Source organism: Pan paniscus, chromosome 1 (assembly GCF_029289425.2).
Source record: "Pan paniscus chromosome 1, NHGRI_mPanPan1-v2.0_pri, whole genome shotgun sequence".
Taxonomy (NCBI): Eukaryota; Metazoa; Chordata; class Mammalia; order Primates; family Hominidae; genus Pan; species Pan paniscus.
Window position 1 is genome coordinate 126,923,652 of NC_073249.2, and position 22,409 is coordinate 126,946,060.

At 36.0% G+C, this 22,409-nt stretch overlaps 2 protein-coding genes across 5 annotated transcripts in view; one reads left to right on the plus strand and one right to left on the minus strand.

Annotated features, from left to right (window-relative positions):
• Nucleotides 1-20,355, plus strand: part of SASS6 (SAS-6 centriolar assembly protein) — a 49,119-nt gene extending 28,764 nt beyond the window's left edge. For all 3 annotated transcript variants that reach the window (XM_003808468.5, XM_063599785.1, XM_063599782.1), the window contains 4 exons: nucleotides 815-943; nucleotides 15,663-15,760; nucleotides 18,273-18,367; nucleotides 18,469-20,355. In XM_003808468.5, the coding sequence (XP_003808516.1) occupies nucleotides 815-943; nucleotides 15,663-15,760; nucleotides 18,273-18,367; nucleotides 18,469-18,575 (429 nt within the window). In that variant the 3' untranslated portion in view covers nucleotides 18,576-20,355. The remainder of the gene's footprint in view (nucleotides 1-814; nucleotides 944-15,662; nucleotides 15,761-18,272; nucleotides 18,368-18,468) is intronic.
• Nucleotides 20,356-20,665: 310 nt separating this feature from the next.
• MFSD14A (major facilitator superfamily domain containing 14A) overlaps nucleotides 20,666-22,409 on the minus strand; it is a 44,927-nt gene continuing 43,183 nt past the window's right edge. For both annotated transcript variants that reach the window (XM_003808469.6, XM_034931929.3), the window contains exon 12: nucleotides 20,666-21,903. In XM_003808469.6, coding sequence (XP_003808517.1) covers nucleotides 21,697-21,903 — 207 coding nt within the window. In that variant the 3' untranslated portion in view covers nucleotides 20,666-21,696. The remainder of the gene's footprint in view (nucleotides 21,904-22,409) is intronic.

Consider the following 22,409-nt stretch of genomic DNA (forward strand, 5'->3'; position numbering starts at 1 on the left):
ACATGGGTTCCTGGTGGTCCTTGGCTGCAGGACATTGGCAGAAGGTTTAAAATTCAGATTCCTAATTGAATTTTTAACCTAATCTACTCTGGTAAGTCAGAGTACGGGATGTCTAAAGAAGGGGAAAGATTGCTGTTAAATTGGAGAAAGGTGCAGAAAGAAGTGCCTGGGGCTGAATTACAAACTTAAAAAAATTTTTTTGTCTGGCTTAAAATTTGAATGACTGATGATAGCTGTGTGAAAGGTGTTTTTTTGTGTGCATCCATTAGTGTGCACAAATGCTTCTCAAGATTTCTGTTACAACTGGCCTCAGTATAAAAATAAACTTTTTCATAACGTTGGTTAATGTGTGGTGCCAGTATATTGAAAATTAGTGGCAAAACCAATTACTGTCTCAATTAGTCCATTTAAGAACACTGATCTTGTTTTTATGCAGTCTGACAGAAAATTAGTTTTATTTTATCTCTGATTGGCCTATTGATCTCCAGACTCCCCCATTCCCCCCTTTTTTAGGAGACTTAGAGTGAAACAAGTTGGTTCAGAAGCTTGGCTTTAACTTAGTACAAAGGCAGGCCCAGTAGTTTGTTTTATCCAAGCTTGCACACCTACCTTGAAAAGCCCTCTAGTTCAAAGTTATCCTAGCCCCATGGTAGATAATAAAGCAGAGTTGTGTGGCATGATAAACAAGACTGGCCTCTGAGATAGTGCTCTCTTAATTATTAGTTATTATAACAGATGCTAATGCCACCTGATCAACAAATACTATTTAGAATTAATTTATCATCTTTAATCATCTTTATGTTTTTATTTTTAGGTTGATGGTAGACTGACTTACCCAACCTGTGGGATTGGTTATCCTGTCTCCTCTGCATTTGCATTCCAGAATACCTTCCCTCATTCGATATCTGCCAAAAATACCAGCCACCCTGGTTCAGGAACAAAGGTAGCCAAAGTAACTAATACTTGTTCTGGGAAAAAATATAGCAACCTATTAGCATACAAACATTTCACATCTTTTAAAAGTTCATTTATTCTTTGGTCAGTTGTTAAGTAGTAGGTAGTGTATTAGATAAATACATTACTGAATATCTAGTATCTATGTGTACAGGAAATATATGCACTATATATTTCTTGAGTCACTGTAATTTCTAAAATCTTGACATCAGTCTGTTTAAACCTCACTTATTTCTACTCAACCTCTCCTTTTTTTTTTTTTTGAGACAGTCTTGCTCGGTTGTCCAGGCTGGAGTGCAGTGGTGTAATCTCAGCTCACTGCAGCCTCTGCCTCCTGGGTTCAGTGATTCTCGTGCCTCAGCCTCCTGAGTAGCTGGGATTACAGGCATGTGCCACTACACCCGGCTAATTTTTTTGCAATTTTAGTAGAGGTGAGGTTTCGCCATGTTGGCCAGGCTGGTCTCGAACTCCTGGCCTCAAGTGATCCGCCTGCCTTGGCCTCCCAAGGTGCTGGGATTGCAGGCCTGAGCCACCACGCCCGGCCAGCCTTTCCGTTTTTATTCACTCTTCTACTTGTGTCTCCTACAGCTCTCAAGCCTGGCTAGGATTTCTGACTTCATACTGTTGGAGTCTGAGCTATGATTTGGAGTCCATTGCTAGAATTTAAAGGTCTGGTAGGGCAGGCTTAAATCAAATTCTAAAATTTAGTTCTGACAGCATTATCTCAGATAAGATATGACTAGCAATCCCCCCAACCCTTGATATATTTGTTAAGGCTTTCTTGTACCTACTTCTTTTTCCTCATTTTTAATATTATCTTAGATTTATGTATTTTTTATGTATTATAATTTTGTTTTCACAATAGTTTAATCCACCCAGACCAGTCACTGCTTTTATTTTCATTGCTAACTTCAGATCCAGGTTTATTTTTTCTTAAATAATGAGACAAATAAACATTTATGAAAAAATATTCTATAAAAGATAAAATTGAGGACTTTGAAACTGGTATTACAAACTCTATCAAATTAGGTCTGGGCTACTCTAAAAATAAGTTGGCTGTGTTGCTTAGGCATGTGCTCTTTTTAGCCATAGCCGCCTTATTGCCAGTAGCTGTGGAGAATTCTCAGTTAAATGAAAATTAAGCCTGAGTTTTTATGCCTGGAATACTGTTATGTAAAGAGTACTTAGATGCATATAACTGGCTCTTCTTGCATTGCTTATTAAGGAGAATTAGATATGTGCATTCGAAGGAATGTCTATTGTTTTATTATCAGTTTCAGTATACTCAAGTGTGGTTGCATCTTGGGATCATTTTTTTCTTTAGAATTATAAGTGAATTCACAGTTGTTTTTTATTTAAACAACTTTCCAGGAATATATATATAATGTCCAAAATGAGGACAAGTACTACTAGAGACAGTTGCCTACTTGGTAGGACTGAAGATGACTTATAAAATAATACTATCATTCTTATAGGTCTTGTGGAATCAGAGGAATCATTATAATAATTATGTTCTTAAATACAGGAGCAAGACTTTCAGTGTTTCCTGTATCGGTGATCTCCATATTCTTTTAATTATGTATCCCTAACAGGGAAAAAAAAAACCCCTAAAACAGAACAATTTGCGCTCTCATCTCAAATACATTAATGTGTATTTATTTGTGAATTTATGCATATACTACTGAAATACTATATGCCGTATAATTATTGGTTAAGAAGGCGGAATCTGATGTTAGGATTTAAAACCTGCCTCTATCAACCTGAAGTTGATCAAGCCACTGAAAAACAAACAACATTCAACTCTTACACTTCAGTTTTCCCACTTATAAAATGGAGTGATAATTTTCTCTACCTTACTGGATTATTGAGTTAAGTGAATTAATGCATTTGCTTAGAATAGTACCTGGTTCATGATAAGTGCTCTGTAAATGTTATATTATTAATAATAAAATATATTCAAAAATAGAAATTAAAGAATCAGACTAAAAATGGATGTAAATGAAAGTTGTAAGATTTTCTTCTCAGACCTCAGTGAATGGTCCTAATTACTGCCTACTTTGTCCTCCCCGACTCAAAGACCCACTTTAAAGCACCAAATACCACCTGCTTTGGTGATCATTGATCTAGGTAGTTTTGTGCTAGCAGCTATGTTGATTAAAACATGTACTTTTGAATTACAGTTTTTAAAAATGACGCTTTTATTTTTGACATTGAACCTGTGATCTTCCTGATGTCTTAAAATGTTACTGTCAAGATTGAATACATTCAAGGATGTTTAACTGTGGGAATGTAAAATAACATGAGAAATTTGGCAAGAAACAAAATAATGCTGAAAGAATATGTGAGAATATTTAACAAGATTGTGCTGTTCTGACAAATAGAACAAATACTTGATAATTTTAAAGCAAGATACACAAAACTACGTGTTTTTTCTCTTTTATTTTTGGATACAATGATAGCCAAAGATTCATTCATTGAACAAGTATTTAATGAATGTCTGTTATCTGCTGTGGCCAGGCATAGTTTTAGTTGCAGGAGATGACAGCAGTGAACAAGACAAATGCCCTGACACTATGGTGCTTACATTTTGTGGTGAAACACCAGTAGATAGTAAATTGTAATGTCTTTCAAACTAAACTGTTTATTCATTCATTCATTTATTCATTTATTTTTGTGACAGAGTCTCACTCTGTCACCAAGGCTAGAGTGCAGTGGCATGATCTTAGCTCACCGCAACCTCCACCTCCCAGGTTCAAGCGATTCTCATGCCTCAGCCTCCCGAGTAGCTGAGATTACAGGTGTGCAGCACCACACCTGGCTAATTTTTGTATTTTTAGTAGAGACAGGGTTTCACCATGTTGGTCAGGCTGATCTCTAACTCCTGACCTCAAGTGATCCACCTGCCTCGGCCTCCCAAGTGGTGGGATTACAGGCATGAGCCTCTGTGCCTGGCTTGGGTTACATTCTTGATCTTCAAGGTCAAACTTTCATCAAGGAGATTATGAAGTATGTGAGGGATTTTCTGCAGTGAGGAATGGGCCAGATGATTGATTTATCTTTTTTCTTTTAATCTGGTTGAAAGGCTTAGGGAGACAATTCTGTTTACTGTTAAGGACCAAAAAACAAAGTCTGGAAATGCCGTACACAATGGTCATGAACTACAAAATAGTAGTGGAGTGGAGAGGAGACACAGTAATACACAGCATTATTTTGAGTGAGCTCCAGCTTTTCATTCTAACCCTTGAACTGAGGAGAAACAGCTGTCCTTTTTCATTGAGTCTGCAACAGAATGGAAATGTGACTCAGTTTATCAGCATCCACAGAGCAGGCAGAGTAAGAGACTATTTTAAGCTGGTTTGGGGAGCCCCTATCCCAAGCACAGAGTGGATGTTGAAGGTTGTTCCCGGCATCCACTGGTGGTGGCTTGTGGCTAGTCCTGGGCTCCCTGGGTCCTAGGCATCCCTTGATTCTCAGTAATGAACTTGTCAGTTGGCCAATGTGGACCTGTTGACAAATTACTCTGAATTACTGTAAGGTCTCTTTTGGCTTTATTCTCTAGGGTTTGAGTTTCTACAGGAACGTTTACATTTTTATTTTCTCGGAAGGAATCTCTTATCCTCCTGACACTCTGTAATTGTAGGTGCTGAAATGCTTGTTTTCTGTCAGTGTCATCCAGTACAGATCTCTAACATTTGTGTGTGACTGGAGGCGCCCCAAGGCCCTGTTGCCTCAATTTCTTTATCTTGATAGTGTTTGGCCCACAGTGTGTATTCAGAGACAGATTTTGTGTACAGATAGCATTATTCAGTTGGGTTGACCATCTAATTCACCTAGATGGTTTAAATTAATTTTTCATTTATTTGGTATTAACTTTTTAAAAATAATGTGTAAGTATGGGAAGCTTCGAAAGGTACAAGAGGATGTACTATCTAAAAGTCGCTACTGTGGTCCCCAGTCCTCTTAGAGAAAAATACTGTTAGGAATTTCTTATGATATATTCCAGAAATATTCAGAGCATGTATAAGACCATATGTATGTGCATGTATATGTATATGTGTTCAAATATATGAGTGTTTTTATATATAAACATAAATAGTACTTGCCAATTGTTCTGCGCCTTGCTTTTTTCATTTAATGGTATTATGGAATAGGTAACTGCAGTGTATCAGAATGTAAGTTTTTGTTTCTTTTTAATGACTTCATAGTATTCCAGTATACGGATGTACTATAATTAACTAATACTCTATTTATGGATGAGTAGGTTTTTTTCAATCCAGATGCTCATACAGTGCTCCAGCAAATATTTTTGTGCATACATCTCGGTGGCCTGGTACTAATAGATTTATAGGTTACATTGTTAGAAGTAACTGTGTCAAAGGCATTTTTGCATATCTGGTGACTAAAATAGTATCTTATTGTAATGTTAATTAACATTTTCTTGATTAAAGTGAGAAACATCTTTTTATATATTTGTAGGTTATGTTTCCTGTTCTGTAAAACTCCTGTTTATTCATTTTTTGTTTTTCATTTGTTTGTTTTAGAGATGGAAATCTCCCTGTGTTGCCCAGGCTGGCTTCGAATTTCTGGGCTCACCTGATCCTCCTGGCTCAGCCTCCTGAGTAGCTGAGACTACAGGCATGCACCATTGTGCCTGGCTCTTTCTTTTATTCGTTTTTTTTTGTTTGGGAGGTTTAACATTTATAAAATGGTTTTATAAGTGTTCTTTACATATTCTGGACACTAGTTTGCCGTTGTTTTTAATGTGTTATTTTGTAATTTTTGGTTTGTTTTTATTCTTCATTATACTTCCTTTTTAAAAATTTAAAGGTTATTAAGGTAGAATTTACATACCATAAAATCCTTCCACTTTAAGATTAGTTCAATAATTTTAGTCAGCTTATAGAGTTGTGAAGCTATACCACAGTTCAATATTAGAACATTTACATTACCCTAAGAGTACCCTAGTGCCTGTTTGCAGTTTATCCTTACTCCTCCTTCTAGCCCTAGGCAACTACTGATCAGCTGTCACTATTAAATTTGCTTTTCCAAGTTTCATATGAGTAGAATCATACAACATGTAGTTTTTTTGTGTGTCTTTCTTCTTTTTTTTTGAGATAAAATCTCATTCTTTCATCCAGGATAGAGTGCAATGGCACGATCATGGCTCATTGCAGCCTCGACCTCCCTGGGCTCAGGTGATCCTCCTATCTTAGCCTCCTGAGTAGCTGGGACTACAGGTGTGTGCCACCATGCCCAGGTACCTTTTTTTGCATTTTTTGTAGAGATGGAGTTTCACCATGTTGCTCAGGCTGATTTCGAATTCCTGGGCTCAAGGTATCTGCCTGCCTCAGCCTCCCAAAGTGCTGGAATTACAGGTGTGAGCCACCATGCCTGGCCCATGTCTTTCCTTTTCACTCAGTATACCATGTTTGAGGTTCATCCAGGCTGTAATGTGTATCAGTAGTTCTTTTCTTTTAATTGCTCAGTAGTATTTCATTGTATTGATATGCCACAATTTGTTCATTCATCAGTTGATGGACATTTGAGTTGTTTTAAGTTTTTGGATGTTACAGATTAAGCTGCTGTGAACATATGTGTACAAGTCTTTGTATTTATTGTGGGTGAGTACCCAGGAATGGAATGGCTGGTGGCATATGTTTGATTTTTAAGAAATTACCAAACTTTTCCAAAGTGTTTTTACAATTTACCACCAGCAGTCTGAGAGTTCAAGTTGTTCTGCATCCTTCCAACAGTTGGTATAGTCAGTTGTATAGCCATTCTAATACATGCATAGAAGTACCTCATTGTGATTTTATTTATTTATTGAGACAGTGTCTTGCTCTGTTGCCCAGGCTGGAGTGCAGTGGTGCAATCTCAGCTCACTACAACCTTCAGGGTTCAAGTGATTCTCATGCCTCAGCCTCCCGAGTAGCTGGGGTTACAGGTGCACGCCACCACGTCCAGCTAATTTTTGTATTTTTTAGTAGAGACAGGGTTCACCATGTTGGCCAGGCTGGTTTTGAACTCCTGACTTCAAGTGATCCCCTACCTCGGCCTCCCAAAGTGCTGGGATTACAGGCATCAGCCACCACACGTGGCCCCTCATTGTGATTTTAGTTTGCATTTCCCTAAAACCTAATGAGGTTGAGTATCTCTATTCATGTGCTTATTTAACATCAATATTAAAATACCACTTTGGTGATATTTCTATTTGAATCTTTTGACCATTGCTAAACAAGGTTGTCTTTTTATTGAATTATAAGTTCTTTGTATATTCTGGATACAAGTCCTTTATCAAGTATATGATTAGCAAATATTTTCTCCCAGTGGCTTCCCTTTTCATTTTCTCAATGTGTCTTTTGAAATACAAAAGTTTTTAATATTTGATGGAGTGCAATTTATCAAACTTTTTTCTTTTGTGGATCTTGCTTTTGGAGTTGTATATAAGAACTCTGTCCAAGCACAGGTTGAAAACATTTTCTCCTTTGTTTTCTTCTACAAGTTTTATAGTTTTAGTTGTTACATTTAGATCTGTGATCCATTTTGAAATAATTTGTGTGCATGGCTTGAAGTAAGGATCTAAGTTCATTTTTCCCCCCTGCTCTGAATATCCAGTTCTTAGTACCATTTATGAAAAGTCTTTTTCTCTGTTGAATTGTCTAAGCACCTTTGTTGAAAATCAGTTGACCATGTAAGGATTTATTTCAGGATTCTCAATTCTGTTTCATTGATTTTTATGCCTATCCTGTGCCAATGTCACAGCATCTTAATCACTATGACTTTATATTAAAAGTTTTGAAAGTCAGTAGTATAAATCTACAGACTCTATTCTTCCTTTTCAAAATTGTTTTAGATCTTTTACATTTTCATGAAAATGTTTGGTCACCTTCTCAATTTCTACAAAATGGTTTGTTTGGATTTTGATAGGTATACAAGGAATTTATAGGTCAGTTTTCAAAGAAATGCTGTTTTGACAGTATTGTGTCTTCCAATCCATGAATATTAAGAGTCTTTCCATTTATTTAGAGCTTTACTTTCTCTCAGTAATGTTTTGCAGTTTTCAATATATAAGTCTTGAATTTCTTCTGTTGAATTTATTCTTAAGTGTTTTATTCTTTTAGATGCTATTGTGGGTATAATTATTTTATTTTTCAGAATATTCATTGATGTGTAGAAATGTATGTCATTTTTGTATGTTGATCTTGTATCTTGAAACCTTGCTAAACTCATTTATTATACTCATTAGTGGTTTTCGGTAAATTCTGTTGGATTTTCCACATAGACAGTTATGTCATCTGAAAATAATGACAGTTTTACTTCTTCCTTTCCAATGTGGTTGCTTTTTATTTATTTTTCTTGCCTTATTGTAATGGCTAGAACCGATAGTACAATTTATTTTTATTTATTTATTTTTTGAGACAGAGTCTTAGTGTCACCTAGCCTGGAGTGCAGTGGCACATTCTTGGCTCACTGCAACTTCTGTCTCCCAGGCTCAGGTGATCATCCTACCTCAGCCTCCCTAGTAACTGGGACCACAGGTGCATGCCACCATACCCCCAGCTAATTTTTTGTAATTTTGGTAGAGACAGGGTTTTGCCATGTTGCCCAGGCTGGTCTTGAGCTCCTGAGCTCAAGTGATCCACCTGCCACAGCCTCCAAAAAAGTGCTGGGATTACAGGTGTAGGCCAGTGCACCCAGCCTATAGTGCAGTTTAAATAAATGTGAGAGCAGACATTCTGGCCTTGTTCCTGAGCTTCAGGGCAGAGCATTCAGTCTTTCATCATAAGCATATTAGCTGTAGGTTTTTGCTAGGTGGCCATTTTTCAGAATAAGGGAGTTTTATTCTATTCCTAGTTTGCTAAGAGCTTTTATCATGAATGGTTGTTAAATTTTGTCAAATGCTTTTTCAATTGATATGGTCATGTGGCTTATCTTTTATCAGTTAACAGATTGTATTGATTGTTTAAGATTATATTAGCCTTTCATTCTTGGGATAAACTTCACTTGGTCATGGTGTATTCTTTTTATATATCGCTGGAGTTAATTTTCTTTTTCTTTCTTTTTCTTTTTTTTTTTGGAGACAGAGTCAGTCTCTGTTGCCCTGGCTGGAGTGCAGTAGTGTGATCTCAGCTCCCTGCAACCTCTGCCTCCTGGGTTCCAGTGATTCTTCTGCCGCAGCCTCCCGAGTAGCTGGGACTACAGGTGCCTGTCACTGCACCAGCTAATTTTTGTATTTTTAATAGAGACACGGTTTCGCCCTGTTGGCTAGGCTAGTCTTGAACTTCTGAGCTCAAGGTCAGAGGTGGGTGATCCGCCCACCTCAGCCTCCCAAAGTGCTGGGATTACAGGCGTGTGAGCCCCAACACCCAGCTTGGAGTTAATTTTCTGATAGATTGATTTTGTGTCCATGTTCATAAAGAATATTGGCCTGTAGTTTACTTTTCATGTACTGTCTTTAACAAATTTAAATCAGGACAATACTGGCCTCATAAAATGAACAGGAAACTGTCTTTTCTCTTTTATTTTCTGGCATATATTGTATAGAGTTGCTTTATATTTTCTTTAAATGTTTGGTAGAATTTTCCAGTGAAATCATCTGGGTCTGGAAATTTTTTTGCCGGAGGCTTTTTTCAGCTGTGAATTAATTTTTTTCAATACCTATAGAATGTTTGGGTTATTTATTCTTAGGCCAGTTTCGATAGTTTGTGACTTTCACAGGATTAAATCATTTAATCTAAATTTTAAGCTATGTGCGAAGAGTTGTTTTTAGTATTCCATTATTATCTTTTTAATGTCTATAGACTCTGCTGTAACATCCTCTCTTTCATTACTTATAATGGTGATTTTTGCGTTGTCTCTTTGAAAAATCAGTTTGGTAAGAGTTACCAATTTCATGGATCTTTTCAAGGAACCGGCTTATGGTTTCATTGGTTTTTCAATTTACTGATTTCTCCATTTTAATATTTTTTCCCTTCTAACTGCCTTAAGTTTGTTTGGCTCCTTTTCTTACTTTCTTAAGGTAGAAGATTATGTTCTGATTTAAGAGTTCTATGTTAATCTAAACACTTAATGCTATACATGTTGTTCAGTCTTGCTTTAACTGCATTTCACAAATTTTGGTATTTGTATTTTCATTTTCATTAAGTTCAAAATATTTTTTTTTCTTTTTCTTTTCTTTTTTTTGAGACAGGGTCACACTGTGTCCCCCAGACTGGAGTGCAGTGGCATGATCGCAGCTCCTTGCAGCCTCACCTCCTGGGTTTATGTGATTCTCCCACCTTAGCCTCCTGAGTAGCTGGGACTACAGGTGCACACCACCACACCTGCCTAATTTTCGTATTTTTTTGTAGAGACAGGGTTTTGCCATGTTTCCCAGGCCAATCTCAAACTCCTGGGCTCAAGTGATCTGCCTGCCTTGGCCTCCCAAAGTGTGGGGATTACAGGCATGAGCCACCACGCCCAGCCCTATTCTTTTCAAGTACACATGGAACACTAACCAAGATAGACTACGTCCTAAGTCCTAAACCAGTCTGGAATTAAACTAGAAATCTATAACAGAAAGATATATGGAAGATTTGAGGGAAATTAGAAAATATTTTGGCCAGGTGTGGTCACACACACCTGTGGTCCCAGCTATTGGGGAGGCTGAGGTGGGAGGATCACCTGAGCCCAGGATGTGGAGGTGGCAGTGAGCTGTGTTTGCACCACTCTGCTCTGTCCTGGGCAATAGAGTGAGAGGTCTCACAAAAAAAAAAAAAAAGAAAGAAAACAATAGGTATTCTGTTTTTGTTGGGATAATGTTCTTTAAATATATCTCTTTGTATTATTTTTATTTTAGTGGTTGCTCCAGGCATTATAATATACATACTTTTCGTAGTGTGTAGAATTAATATCTTACCACTTAAAGTAGAATATACATACCTTGCCACCGTACAGTCCCTTTGCCTTTTCCCCCCTTATGTTTTCATATTTCGTATGTATTGTATCTGCATACATTGGAGACATTATCAGACAATCTATAATTTTTGCTATCCTCCATTATACATATTTAAAACTCTGGAGTGGGCTGGGTGTGGTCCCTTACGCCTGTAATCCAAGCACTTTGGGAGGCCGAGGCGCGTGGATCACAAGGTCAGGAGATCGAGACCATCCTGGCTAACGCAGTGAAACCCTGTCTCTACTAAAAATACAAAAAATTAGCTGGGCATGGTGGTGGGCGACTGTAGTCTCAGCTACTCGGGAGGCTAAGGCAGAAGAATCACTTGAACCCGGGAGGCGGAGGTTGCAGCGAGCCGAGATTGCGCCTCTGCACTCTAGCCTGGGTGACAGAGCGAGACTCCACCTCAAAAACAAACAAACAAAAAAACACAAAAAAACTCTGGAGTGGAGAAGACTAGTTCGTTATATTACCCAGTGTTTACCATTTGTTTTGTTCTTCTTGTTCTTTTCCTTCATTCCTGGTATTCTAAGTTCTTCTACAGTATAATTTCCCTGAATGATAGAACATTCATTAGCATTTCTTTTAGAGGAAGTCTTCTGTCAATTCTTTTTCTTCCCCTGGGAATGCCTTTCTTTTACCTTTCCCGAATGATGTTTTCTCTTGATACATAATTCTGTATTCATAATCCTTTTCCTTAAGCATTTTAAAACTGTTGTTCTGCCTCTTTTAGGATTCCATGATTTCCAATGAGAAATTAGCAGTAAATTTGAATCGTTCTCCTATAACTAGTGCATCATTTTCTCTGCCTGCTTTTAATATATATATATATATTTTTAGTTTTTCACAGTTTAACAATGATGTGTCTGGGCATGAATTTTGAACTTATTTGACTTTATCCTTTTGGGGGTTTACTAAGCTTGGTGAACCTTTTCCCAAATTTTTGAAGTATTCAGCCATTATTTCTTCAATTTTTTTTTTTTTTTTTTTTTGAGACAGGGTCTCGCTTTGTAGCTCAGGCTGGAGTGCAGTGGTGTGAACAGAACTTGTGGCAGCCTTGACCTCCCAGGATCAAGCATTCCTCCCACCTCAGCCTCCCATGTAGTCAAATATTTTTTTCTGCAGAACACTCTTCTTTCTTTTAGGACTCAAAAGACATGAATATAAATCTTTATTTTCCTAAAGGTCCACAACTTTCTGTTCTGTTCTTCCATTCTTATTTTTTCTGTTTTTCAGATTTGATTATTTCTATTGATCCGCCTTCAAGTTTACTCTTTTCTCTGTCCATTCTACTATCAAGCCCATTCAGCGGTTTTTTTCTGTTCTAAAATTTCCATTTCATTTTCTTTCCTTTTTTTTTTTTTTTAATGAGACTTTTTTACATTCATTTGAACAGTGTTATTAGAGCACGGTTATAATGGGTGATTTGAAGTGGTTTTTCTGATAATTCCAGTATTTGTGTCATCTTGGGGTTGACTTCTTCTGGTTTAACTTTTCCCTTATGAGTTGCTTACATTTCCCTACTACTCTATTGAGTGATTTTGGATTGTATCCTGGACATTAGAATATTATGAGATCCCAGATTTTGTTTAAATCCTGAGGAGAATGTGATTTTTTTTTTTTAAGCAAACAATCAGTCTTGTTAGGTTCAAGTTCTGATTAGCCTTCTTTTTAGGTTGTGATTCTTAAGTCAGTTCAATTTTTTTCAAAAGAGTTTCACTCTGTTGCCCAGGCTGGAGGATAGTGGTGCAATCTCGGCTCACTGCAATTCTGGGTTCAAGCAATTCTTGTGCCTCAGCCTTCCGAATAGCTGGGATTACAGATGTGCACCACCACGCCCAGCTAATTTTTGTATTTTTAGTAGAGATGGGGTTTCACCATGTTGGTCAGGCTGGTCTCAAACTTCTGGCCTCATGTGATTGACCCACCTCAGCCTCCCAAAATGCTGGGATCACATAAGTGAGCCACCATGCCTGGCTGTCAGTTCAAATTTTAAAGACTTTGTCATGTCATGCTGTTTGGATCTGTCTCAAGTGTGCTATTCTGTGACCTTGGCAGTAGTTTACCCCATAGTTCGGTTCTCAAAGCCTTTGGTATGCTGATTAGGGTCAGATTCGTACAGCTCATAAGTGAGCCTAAGAGTTTATATACCACTTGATAGGATTTCTCCCTTGAGTTTTCTCTCCATGATTTCCTCAGAATTTTCTGTGCCCTTAGGGTCCCCCTTCCTGGTCTTCTGGCTAGAAAATACAGGCCTAGGTTTCCTTTCCCTGCTATGCAGTTCCTGCAATTGTATCTCCATCTGTTATCAAGCAGCAAGAGGACAAAGAGAGTAGAAAAGTAGGGAAGATGTTTCCCCTGTTAATGAGGCCACAGTGCCTTTGGTAGGAAAATATGATTCCCCTCCTTCAAAGTTTTAGTTATCGCCTCGCCACTGTTGCTGTCACCATTACCTCTGGCACTTCTGCTTCCATATAGTAGCCTGGGAGTTGGAGCAGGAAAGAACACAGGGAAAAATGAAAAGAAACGGATTTTCCTCCCTCTCTTTGACGCTTAGGAGTTTCTTTTTTCATATCTCAGCAGAAAAATAAATCTACCTTGATATTAATATTATATTCTGGCTCTCTTAATGCCTAGTATTTACATGAAGTATCATTTTCTATTTTTTTATTTTCCAGCCTGTGTCTTTAAATGTGATTTCTTTTAGATATTTATAATTGACTCATTTTAATCCATTCTGACATTCTGGCTTAAACAATTTAAAATGTAATGCATATAATAAGTTTTACCATATTATGATTTGTTTTCTATATGTCCTGTTTCTTGCCTCCCTTTTCTGTTTTTCCTGCCTTCTTTCCAGTTAGTTTTGTGCATTTTATTTCATTTTTCATTTTATATTTACTCTTGGCTTTCTTTTATTTTCTTTGTGTTTACTCTAGTTTATAATATACAATTTCATCATCTACTTTCAAATATTATTATACTACTTCCCATGTAAAATAAGACTGTTAAAATAATATACTTCCATTTCTTCCCTTCTTTTTGCTACTGTTGTCAAAATTTTACTTGTATCTTTGTTATAAGCTCTACTTTTTTTTTTTTCTTTAAACAATCAAGTATATTTAAAAGACATTAAGCAATGAAGAAAAATCTCCTTGGTTAACCCATACATTACTATTTACACACTTTTTTCCTTTATGTAGATCTAAATTTTCATCTGGCATTATTTTCCTTTCTCCTCAATAACTAAGATCTCTTATAGTACAGGTTTTTAAGGCTTCTTACAATGCAGGTCTGTGAGGAATTAATTCTTCTTTTGTCTTATAATGTTGTTATTTTGACTTCATTTTCTCTGAATATAGAACTTTAGGTTGGCAAGTTTTTTTCCTATCTGTATTTTGAAGATGTTATTCCGTTGTTGCCTGGATTGAATACTTTCTGGCAAGATGTCAGTAGTCATGTTTATATATAATGTTTCCTTTATATAAAGTGACCTTTTTCTCTGGGTGCTTTTAAATTTTCTCTTTATCATTCATTTTCAACAAGTTAATTATGCCTTGGTGTGGAGTTTGTGTATTATTGTTTAATTGGGGTTTTCATGAAGTTTTTAAATAGGTGGGTTTGTAGTTTTTATCAGTTTAGGAAATTCTAGTCATTATTCACATTTCTTTTTCTGTTTTGTTCTCTTTTTTGGTGTTCCTCCTTGGTACTCCAATTATACGTGGTTGATTACTTGATACTTTCCCAGGGAGACTTAGTTTATTTCATTATTATTTATTTCATTTTATGTAGATTCTGATGCTGTGTCTTAAAGTTTATTAGTCTTTTCTTACTGCAGTGTATAATTTGCTGTTAATTTATTCAGTGAGAAATTTTCATTTTATATATTGACTATTTTATGTCTGGAATTTTCTTTTCACTCTTTTTTATATCTTCAATTTTCTCATACTTTTTATTTCCATTAAGTTCTTACACAATTACATTTGTGTCCCTGGTCTATAATTTCTACCATTTCTGAATCTGTTTCTGTTGGCTAATTTTTCTTCTGAGTATGACATCTTATTGTTGTCTTTGTAATTTTTGATAAGTGGAGCATTGTGAGTGTTACATTGTTGATTGTCTGGATTTTATATTTCTTTAAAGCATGGCAGGCTTTTTTTTTTAGACAGGGTCTTGCTCTGTTGCCCAGTCTAGAGTGCAGTGATGTGATCATAACTCACTGTAACCCCAAACTCCAGGGCTTAAGTGATCCTCCTACCTCAGCCTCTCATATATCTGGGACTACAGGTGTGCACTACCACACTGCTGGAATTACAGGCGTGAGCCACCACACTTAGCCAAAGCCTGTATTTTTATGGTGTAGATTTATCAGAAAACAAATTTAACCACCCATCTCAATATAGAACTGTCTAATTCACCCCGGTAATGGTGGCTCATCCCTGTAATCCCATGATTTTGGGAGGCTGAGACGGGAGGATCACTTGAGCCGAGGAGTTTGAGACCAGCCTGGGCAACACAGTGAAACCCCGTCTCTACAAGAAATAAAAAATTAGCCAGACTTCGTGGCGTGTACCTGTAGTCTCAGCTAGTTGGAAGGATGAGGTGGGAGGATCGCTTGAGCCCAGGAGATTGGGACTGCAGTGAACCGTGATTGTGCCACTTCACTCCAGCTTTAAGCAACAGAGCAAGGCTCTGTTTAAAATCCCCCCTCTGCCCAAAACTGTCTACTTCTATATAACTCAGTTACATGAGATGTTTTTCCTTCTCACAGGTTCAGTTTAATTTGCAGTTTACAAAACCAAATGCATCACTAGGAGATGTTCAGTCAGGAGCAACTATTAGTATGCCTTGCTCAACTGATAAGGAAAAGTAAGTGCTTAATGACATAAAATTTAATGTTTGCAATTTTGAAGGCCATCTTACAGAATTTTTATCAGTGCTTGAGAGCTGTGATGCCCACCTGTTTACCTGAGACATTTCAAGTTACTGATCATTGGAATTTAAGTTGAATCACTCTTAGCTATAAAAAAGATTTCTCATATTTTTTTCTGTTTCCTCCTCCAACAATCTACTCATTTTTTTTTTTTTAATGTGGGATGTGCTTAGATAGTAAAATTTCGTTTGTTGAAAGAGATTTTCCTACATAACTGAAGACTGGGCTTTCAAATATTCTCAGACATATTCATAGAAATTTTTAAAAATTCCTCATGGTCAGCTGTTTTTGTTTTCTTATATGGCTATGTCTGTCCCTGGAAGCTCTCCATTTTTCTGATTTATTGCTTTCAGTATAATCTAATCTAAAATACCAGCTAGTTAATATGCTAGAAATATACAGAGAATGAGTAAAAAGGTTTGTGAGATTTTCCCATAGATAACAAAAATAAGCTTTAATGCCATTTTGCGACTTCCATTCCCTGTTTTTTAAACAGGGTTTACATAGTGAAGTCTGTTGATTCAATGACTTGTGGTTAAATCAAACCACTCATACAGGCAAACTTTTCTCTCTGGATAGACTTCATGTTTGTAATTTATTACTACTAATATAGTTATTTATTAAATTTAATGGCTTTAAGGCCTGTCTGCTGATACTCATTATCATGAGCTATCACTATCCCAGTTCTACATTACAAACTAAATTACTAACATAGCTCAAAGAGGGTTCTTATCCCCAGCTCTCTAGCTTTTATTCATTGGATCATGATGTGTTAAAATAATTAAAATGTTTGTGGCTGGTCACAGTGGCTCATGCCTGCAATCCCAACACTTTGGGAGGCCAAGGTGGGTGGATCACTTGAGGCCGGGAGTTCAAGACCAGCCTGGCCAACATGGTGAAACTCCATCTCTACGAAAAATACAAAAATTAGCCGGGCGTGGTGGGCACGTGTAATCTCAGTTACTCAGGAGGCTGAAGCATGAGAATCGCTTCAACCCAGGAGGCAAGAAGTTGCAGTGAGCTGATATTGCACCACTGTGCTCCAGCCTGGGCGATAGGAGCAAGACTCTGTCTCAAATAAAATAAATAGAAAAAATAATGTAAAAAAGTTAATATTTGTGAGCCTCCATTTTTTAAAAAAGATCAAAATTCACTTGTTCACAAGGGAGAGCACCTTGAATTCCTGTTAATGGTAGAATATCATAATGTTTGATATATTTAATTCATCATAGGCCAGGCATAGTGACATACACCTGTAGTCCCAGCTACATGGGAGGCTGAGGCAGGAGGATCACTTGAGTCTGGGAGGTCAAGACTGCAGTGAGCCATGATCCTGCCACTGCACTCCAGCCTGGGTGATAGAGTGGGGCCCTGCCTCAAAAGGAAAAAAAACAAAAAAAAAAAGCCAGACATGGTGGTACATGCTTGTAGTCCCAGCTGCTTGGGAGGCTGAGGGATCACTTGAGCCTGGGAGTTGGAGTCTGTAGTAAGCTATGATCAGTCACATCACTGCACTCCAAACTGGGCCTCAAAACGAGAACCTGTCTCAAAAAAAAAAAAAAAAAAATCAAATCATTATAGACAGAGCAATTTTACTAGCAGAAAATATGACAATCGTATTTGTAGTATGAAGTCAAACATATCCATCTGTCCATAAAATTAGGACTGTTCAGTGATTTTGAGTTTTTTCTGGTTCTTTTGTCAGCTAGCAAAAAGTGGCACCAGGTATCAAACTTTAAAGAAAAAAATAAAATAGAAAAAAAGTCTGTTCACCCACTTATTTCTGAAAATTGGGTCAAGAGCAACCATCATTTAATTTTAAGGATTGATTTATTCTCATTGTTTTGCAAGAGCCTTTAACTTCTTATTACAAGTAATACTAGGGAAACCGATAACACTGGATGTATTTAGAAAGGATGGCAGTGGTAGTAGAAAGGGGAAACACAGAAATGCCCTTCTTTCTCCCCCAGATTTTCTCATTTGTATTAATTTGATCAGAATTTATTGTTGTGTAATGTGTATTAATACTTGATCATGACTACTTTGAAGCACTAGAAAATTTCGAAGAGCTTTTGGTCAAAGGAAAAAGAAATATTATTTTAAATATGAGTTAGAAATTAATAGTGTTACTCTCAAGGCATGTATTTTTCTGTCATGTATCACTTATGTGCATTTAAATTTTTATAGCACTTGTAGAATTTTCATTTTTCCCACCATCCTTATCCCAGCTCTTAAAATTTTATTATAATCTACTCTTTACTGAGGATACTTTGGTTTATGTATAAAATTACCATTTGCTTAAGAAACCAGTGAAGAATGTGTTCTGAACAAAGCTAAGCTATAAATAGAACTTAGTTACATTATCTTATATATATGTATACATATGAGATAAACCTTCAAAGTTAATAAAGACTTTGTTAAATAAGTTATTACCATTTTCTTTTTAAGTGGTGAAAATGTAGGGTTGGAATCCAAATACCTGAAGAAAAGGGAAGATAGCATTCCTTTACGCGGACTCAGCCAGAACCTATTTAGTAATTCAGGTAAGCAGGGATTTCTGGATTTTTGTACTTTATAGTTGAATTAAATGTAATGTATGAAGACTTAATGAATACCAGTAACCTTTTTTTGTCCTCATTTGCAGACCATCAGAGAGATGGCACTTTAGGAGCATTACATACATCTTCCAAACCCACAGCGCTCCCCTCTGCGTCTTCAGCCTATTTCCCTGGGCAGTTACCAAACAGTTAATTCTAGTGTCATGTTTTACTTTTTATTGGTATTTTAGAAACTCAGGTGCTTAAAAAATTATGTCAACACAAACCAGATCCTCAAATAGCAAGTTTCAAATTTTACTTGAGCTGTTAAAGACTGGATACTTTAAGTACTGCTATCTTTTATGGCAGTTTATAATATAGGAACAAATTTGTACTTGGGGATTGGTAAAGATTGTGAGTAAATGACATTTTTTGGTTTGTGAACATGGCGTTTTATAGAATAATATGAATTTTATTAAGCTATTCTTTAGAAATTCAGTTCTAAGGAAAGAGTTGATCCTTATGAGGGAGATTCTGATCATATTAAAAATCTGGGTAAACTAAAACCTGCTCATAACCTCATAGTATGCAACCAAAGAATACTAATTCATTTTATCACTTTCATTGGTAAAACTTTTAAATTCAACACCTGAAAATTAGGAGGGAAAATGATTACTTCGAGATATATTATTGATGACATTTAAAGGGAAAAGTCCTAAATTTACCTTAAATAACTGAAATGAATTAAGCCTTCATAGCATATTTTCCTTGAAGCATTTAAATTTGCTAGTGATGAATCAAATAAATTTGATATACTTAAAATAATTTGGACAGTTTTTATGTGACCAGATTAAAGTGCTTTAGTCATTTGAGCTGACAAGTTTTTAAAACTTCAGTGCTTCCTAAATGTTTATACTCATCTAGTTTTTCTCAATTTGTAGTTTTATTATGCAGTTAAATCTGTATCAGTGGACTTTTAAAACTTGGTACTACTACTAAATCTACTATATCATGAATATTCATTTATTTTTATAGTATCAGAACTTGGGTTGATTTCAATGTTAATAAACTAGGCAAAACAAATAACTGTTAGAAGGTACAATTTTCTTCTCTTCCCTGTAACTGAAAGTTTTAAGAATTGTTCCTTGGGGAAAAATTTTTTAAAAATTCACCTAGAATCATAGGGCCTCATTTTGTTTTCTTATTGACAAACAATACCTGGTAGCATTCTCTAAAGAGTCTTCTAGATCAATTTTTATAAAGTACTAATGCTCATGTGATAATTTAAAATTATTTTCAACTACTTTATTACACAGATGAAGAAACATTTCAAGATATTAATGATGTAATAACATTACTGAGTCCCATGGTAAGAAAGAATCTGCTAATTTTTTTTTTTTTAACGAAGCCAGTATCTTGAAACTATTGGCAATTGCAAGTGTCTTTAAACTAGGGATCTAATCTGAAAATTCAGTAACTAATATTAGGCAGTTGATACTCCCCCACCTCCCCCATTTAGATACACTACTGTATTAGTGAGAATACTTGGTACAGTAACTTGAAAGCACTTGCTATTCTGGAAAGAAGCCTCTTGGTGATTTTGGAAGGAGCTTTGTTGTAAATACTATGGAAGGGGCTTTGTTGTAAATACTATGTAATATATATAAAATATTGTGACAGGTTTTGGATGGGATGCATGACATACAGGTAGCTCTCTTTTTTAAAATATAGGTATCTCTTTGCATATATATACACAAGGAAAGTTGAATTTTCAGGAGAGATCATTCTGATATCTTGCAAATTTGTTTGTATTAAATGTATACAGACTTCCAAGTGTGCTAATTCTTTACCTCCTAAACTTTTAGTTGCAATTGTTTTGCAGTGTAAAATTGTACATGTGTTAATAATCAAAAAGTGTTGCATTTAATGTTATTTCTGTAAACTTTGAGCTTTGTTAATAAACTATTATGCAGCATCTACACTTTGAAAATCAAGTACTTCAAAACGCATACTGCATTTTTGTTTCTTTCCTCTTGTCTTCCTTGAAGAGCATTTTTTAGTGAGGGAAAAGAAATGGATGCAAAGAAAGAATGAATAATGCTTTGATTTGTTACTGTAAAAATATGGTAACAAAGCCAAAACAGACCCCGTAGGAACTCACAGATCAAGACTTTTTTTAAAAAAAAAATCATTAAAATATTTAACTTTATTAACAGAATATTTACATTTCTTTTAAACCTTATTTAACCATAGTGAGTGTTCCAAGTTTAAAAAGCATTAAGCAATAACCACACACAAGATGAAAACAGTGTAAACTATACAGTACTTTATATACAATTTTTACAAAGTAACACTTTTTTAAATAATATAACTGGACACAAAAATATACACTTTAGAGAAATTCACATCGGTAATTGTATAAAGCTCTCCTCTAGGGTCCTGAAAATTTAGGACAAACATTAGCTCTGTAAATAAAGTGTTACTGTGACAGTCCTGAAAGGCCACTATATATATTTATCTACATATAGATATCACATTGACATTTTCAAGGCTACCAGCTTTACTATATAATTTTTAGATTATGTATTCAAGTGTTGAGGTGCTTATGATTATGCAAACATTAAAAGAATAGTGGTATAAGAAGTAGCTGGGGAATAAATTTGAGCCAGCATTTAGACTACAGGCTCTAAATACCCCAACTTAAATGCTAAATGGCTGATACTTTCTCACTTCAAAAACAGTAGTGAATAATGTTTAAAAGTACTGCAAACAAGCTCAAAACATGATTCAGATTTAGTAGTTTTCTTAAGAGTTTTTTTTTTAAATGCAAACAATTCATTTACCATTTCTTTGTTTTAGTGCATCTGCATTAAGGCTTTGAATTATTTGACCCAAGATTTTACAATATTAAAATCTGACTCAAAATTTTACAATGTTAAAACAAATAGGTCCACAACCATACTACCTACTCTGTCTCACTGAGTCAGCATAGAGTTAAAGCTCAACACCTTAAGGAAATGGTAGCAGAGACATTTGCTAATATCTAAGAAGTTACATATATAGTTTTTAATTAAAGGATGTATAATAAAACAAATAGCTTAGTGGCAAGAAATTGGTGCTAATAAACAAAAGGTTTTTCAAAAGAAATTGTAACATCTTTGGAAAACTGTCCGGTTCTAAGTTCCCACTTCCTTTAGTTCCCACGGAGTTCATGCAGATACATTTCTTAAGACAATCTTAAAGTACACTGTGGATGGAAATGGAATGTACATCCAGAACTAGAGGTGAAAACTAAGACCTGGGTGCTGATAGAAAAATCTTCCTGATTTCAGTCGTCACACATTTGTGTCCTGGAGTAAAGGTTCTTTGGCCTCTCCTGGCGCTTGTGTATTATGAGGATGGCTGTGACTGCCACAGTGCTTTCTCCAACTGCTGGACCTTAAGCTTAAATTGGTATGTTCCGGAATAAACAAGGCAACAAGCAGAGCCAGCAGTACTGAACAGGCTCCAAATAGGAAGGGAGGGCCAGGGATGATGGAATTCTGAGGAAGAATAAAGTAATTAGGATTTTTACACAAATACTTTTACTCATAAGGAGAAACTACATACCTTTTAGTATTAACTTATGAATTACAAGCTAATTTCTCTTTATTAAAGCCATAATTATAAAAGGCATTCCCTTTTTAGGAGAAAAGAGATACTATCACATTCTCTATAAAATTCTGGGAATAACAACTGGCAAAATAGCCTATGCGAAAATATTACATCATTACTTTCAGCACAAAATGTGAACACAGCTATTCTATGATTAACTTGTTAGTCCAAGGGGAAAACGTTTATAGAAAGATCTCAAAATCAGGCTGCACGTGTTGGCTCAAGCCTGTAATCCCAGCACTTTGGGAGGCTGAGGCAGGCAGATCACTTGAGGTCAGGAGTTCGAGACCAGCCTGGCCAACATGGTGAAACCTTGTCTCTACTAAAAATACAAAAAAAATTAGCCGGTCATGGTGGCATATGCATGTAATCCCAGCTACCCGGGAGGCTGATG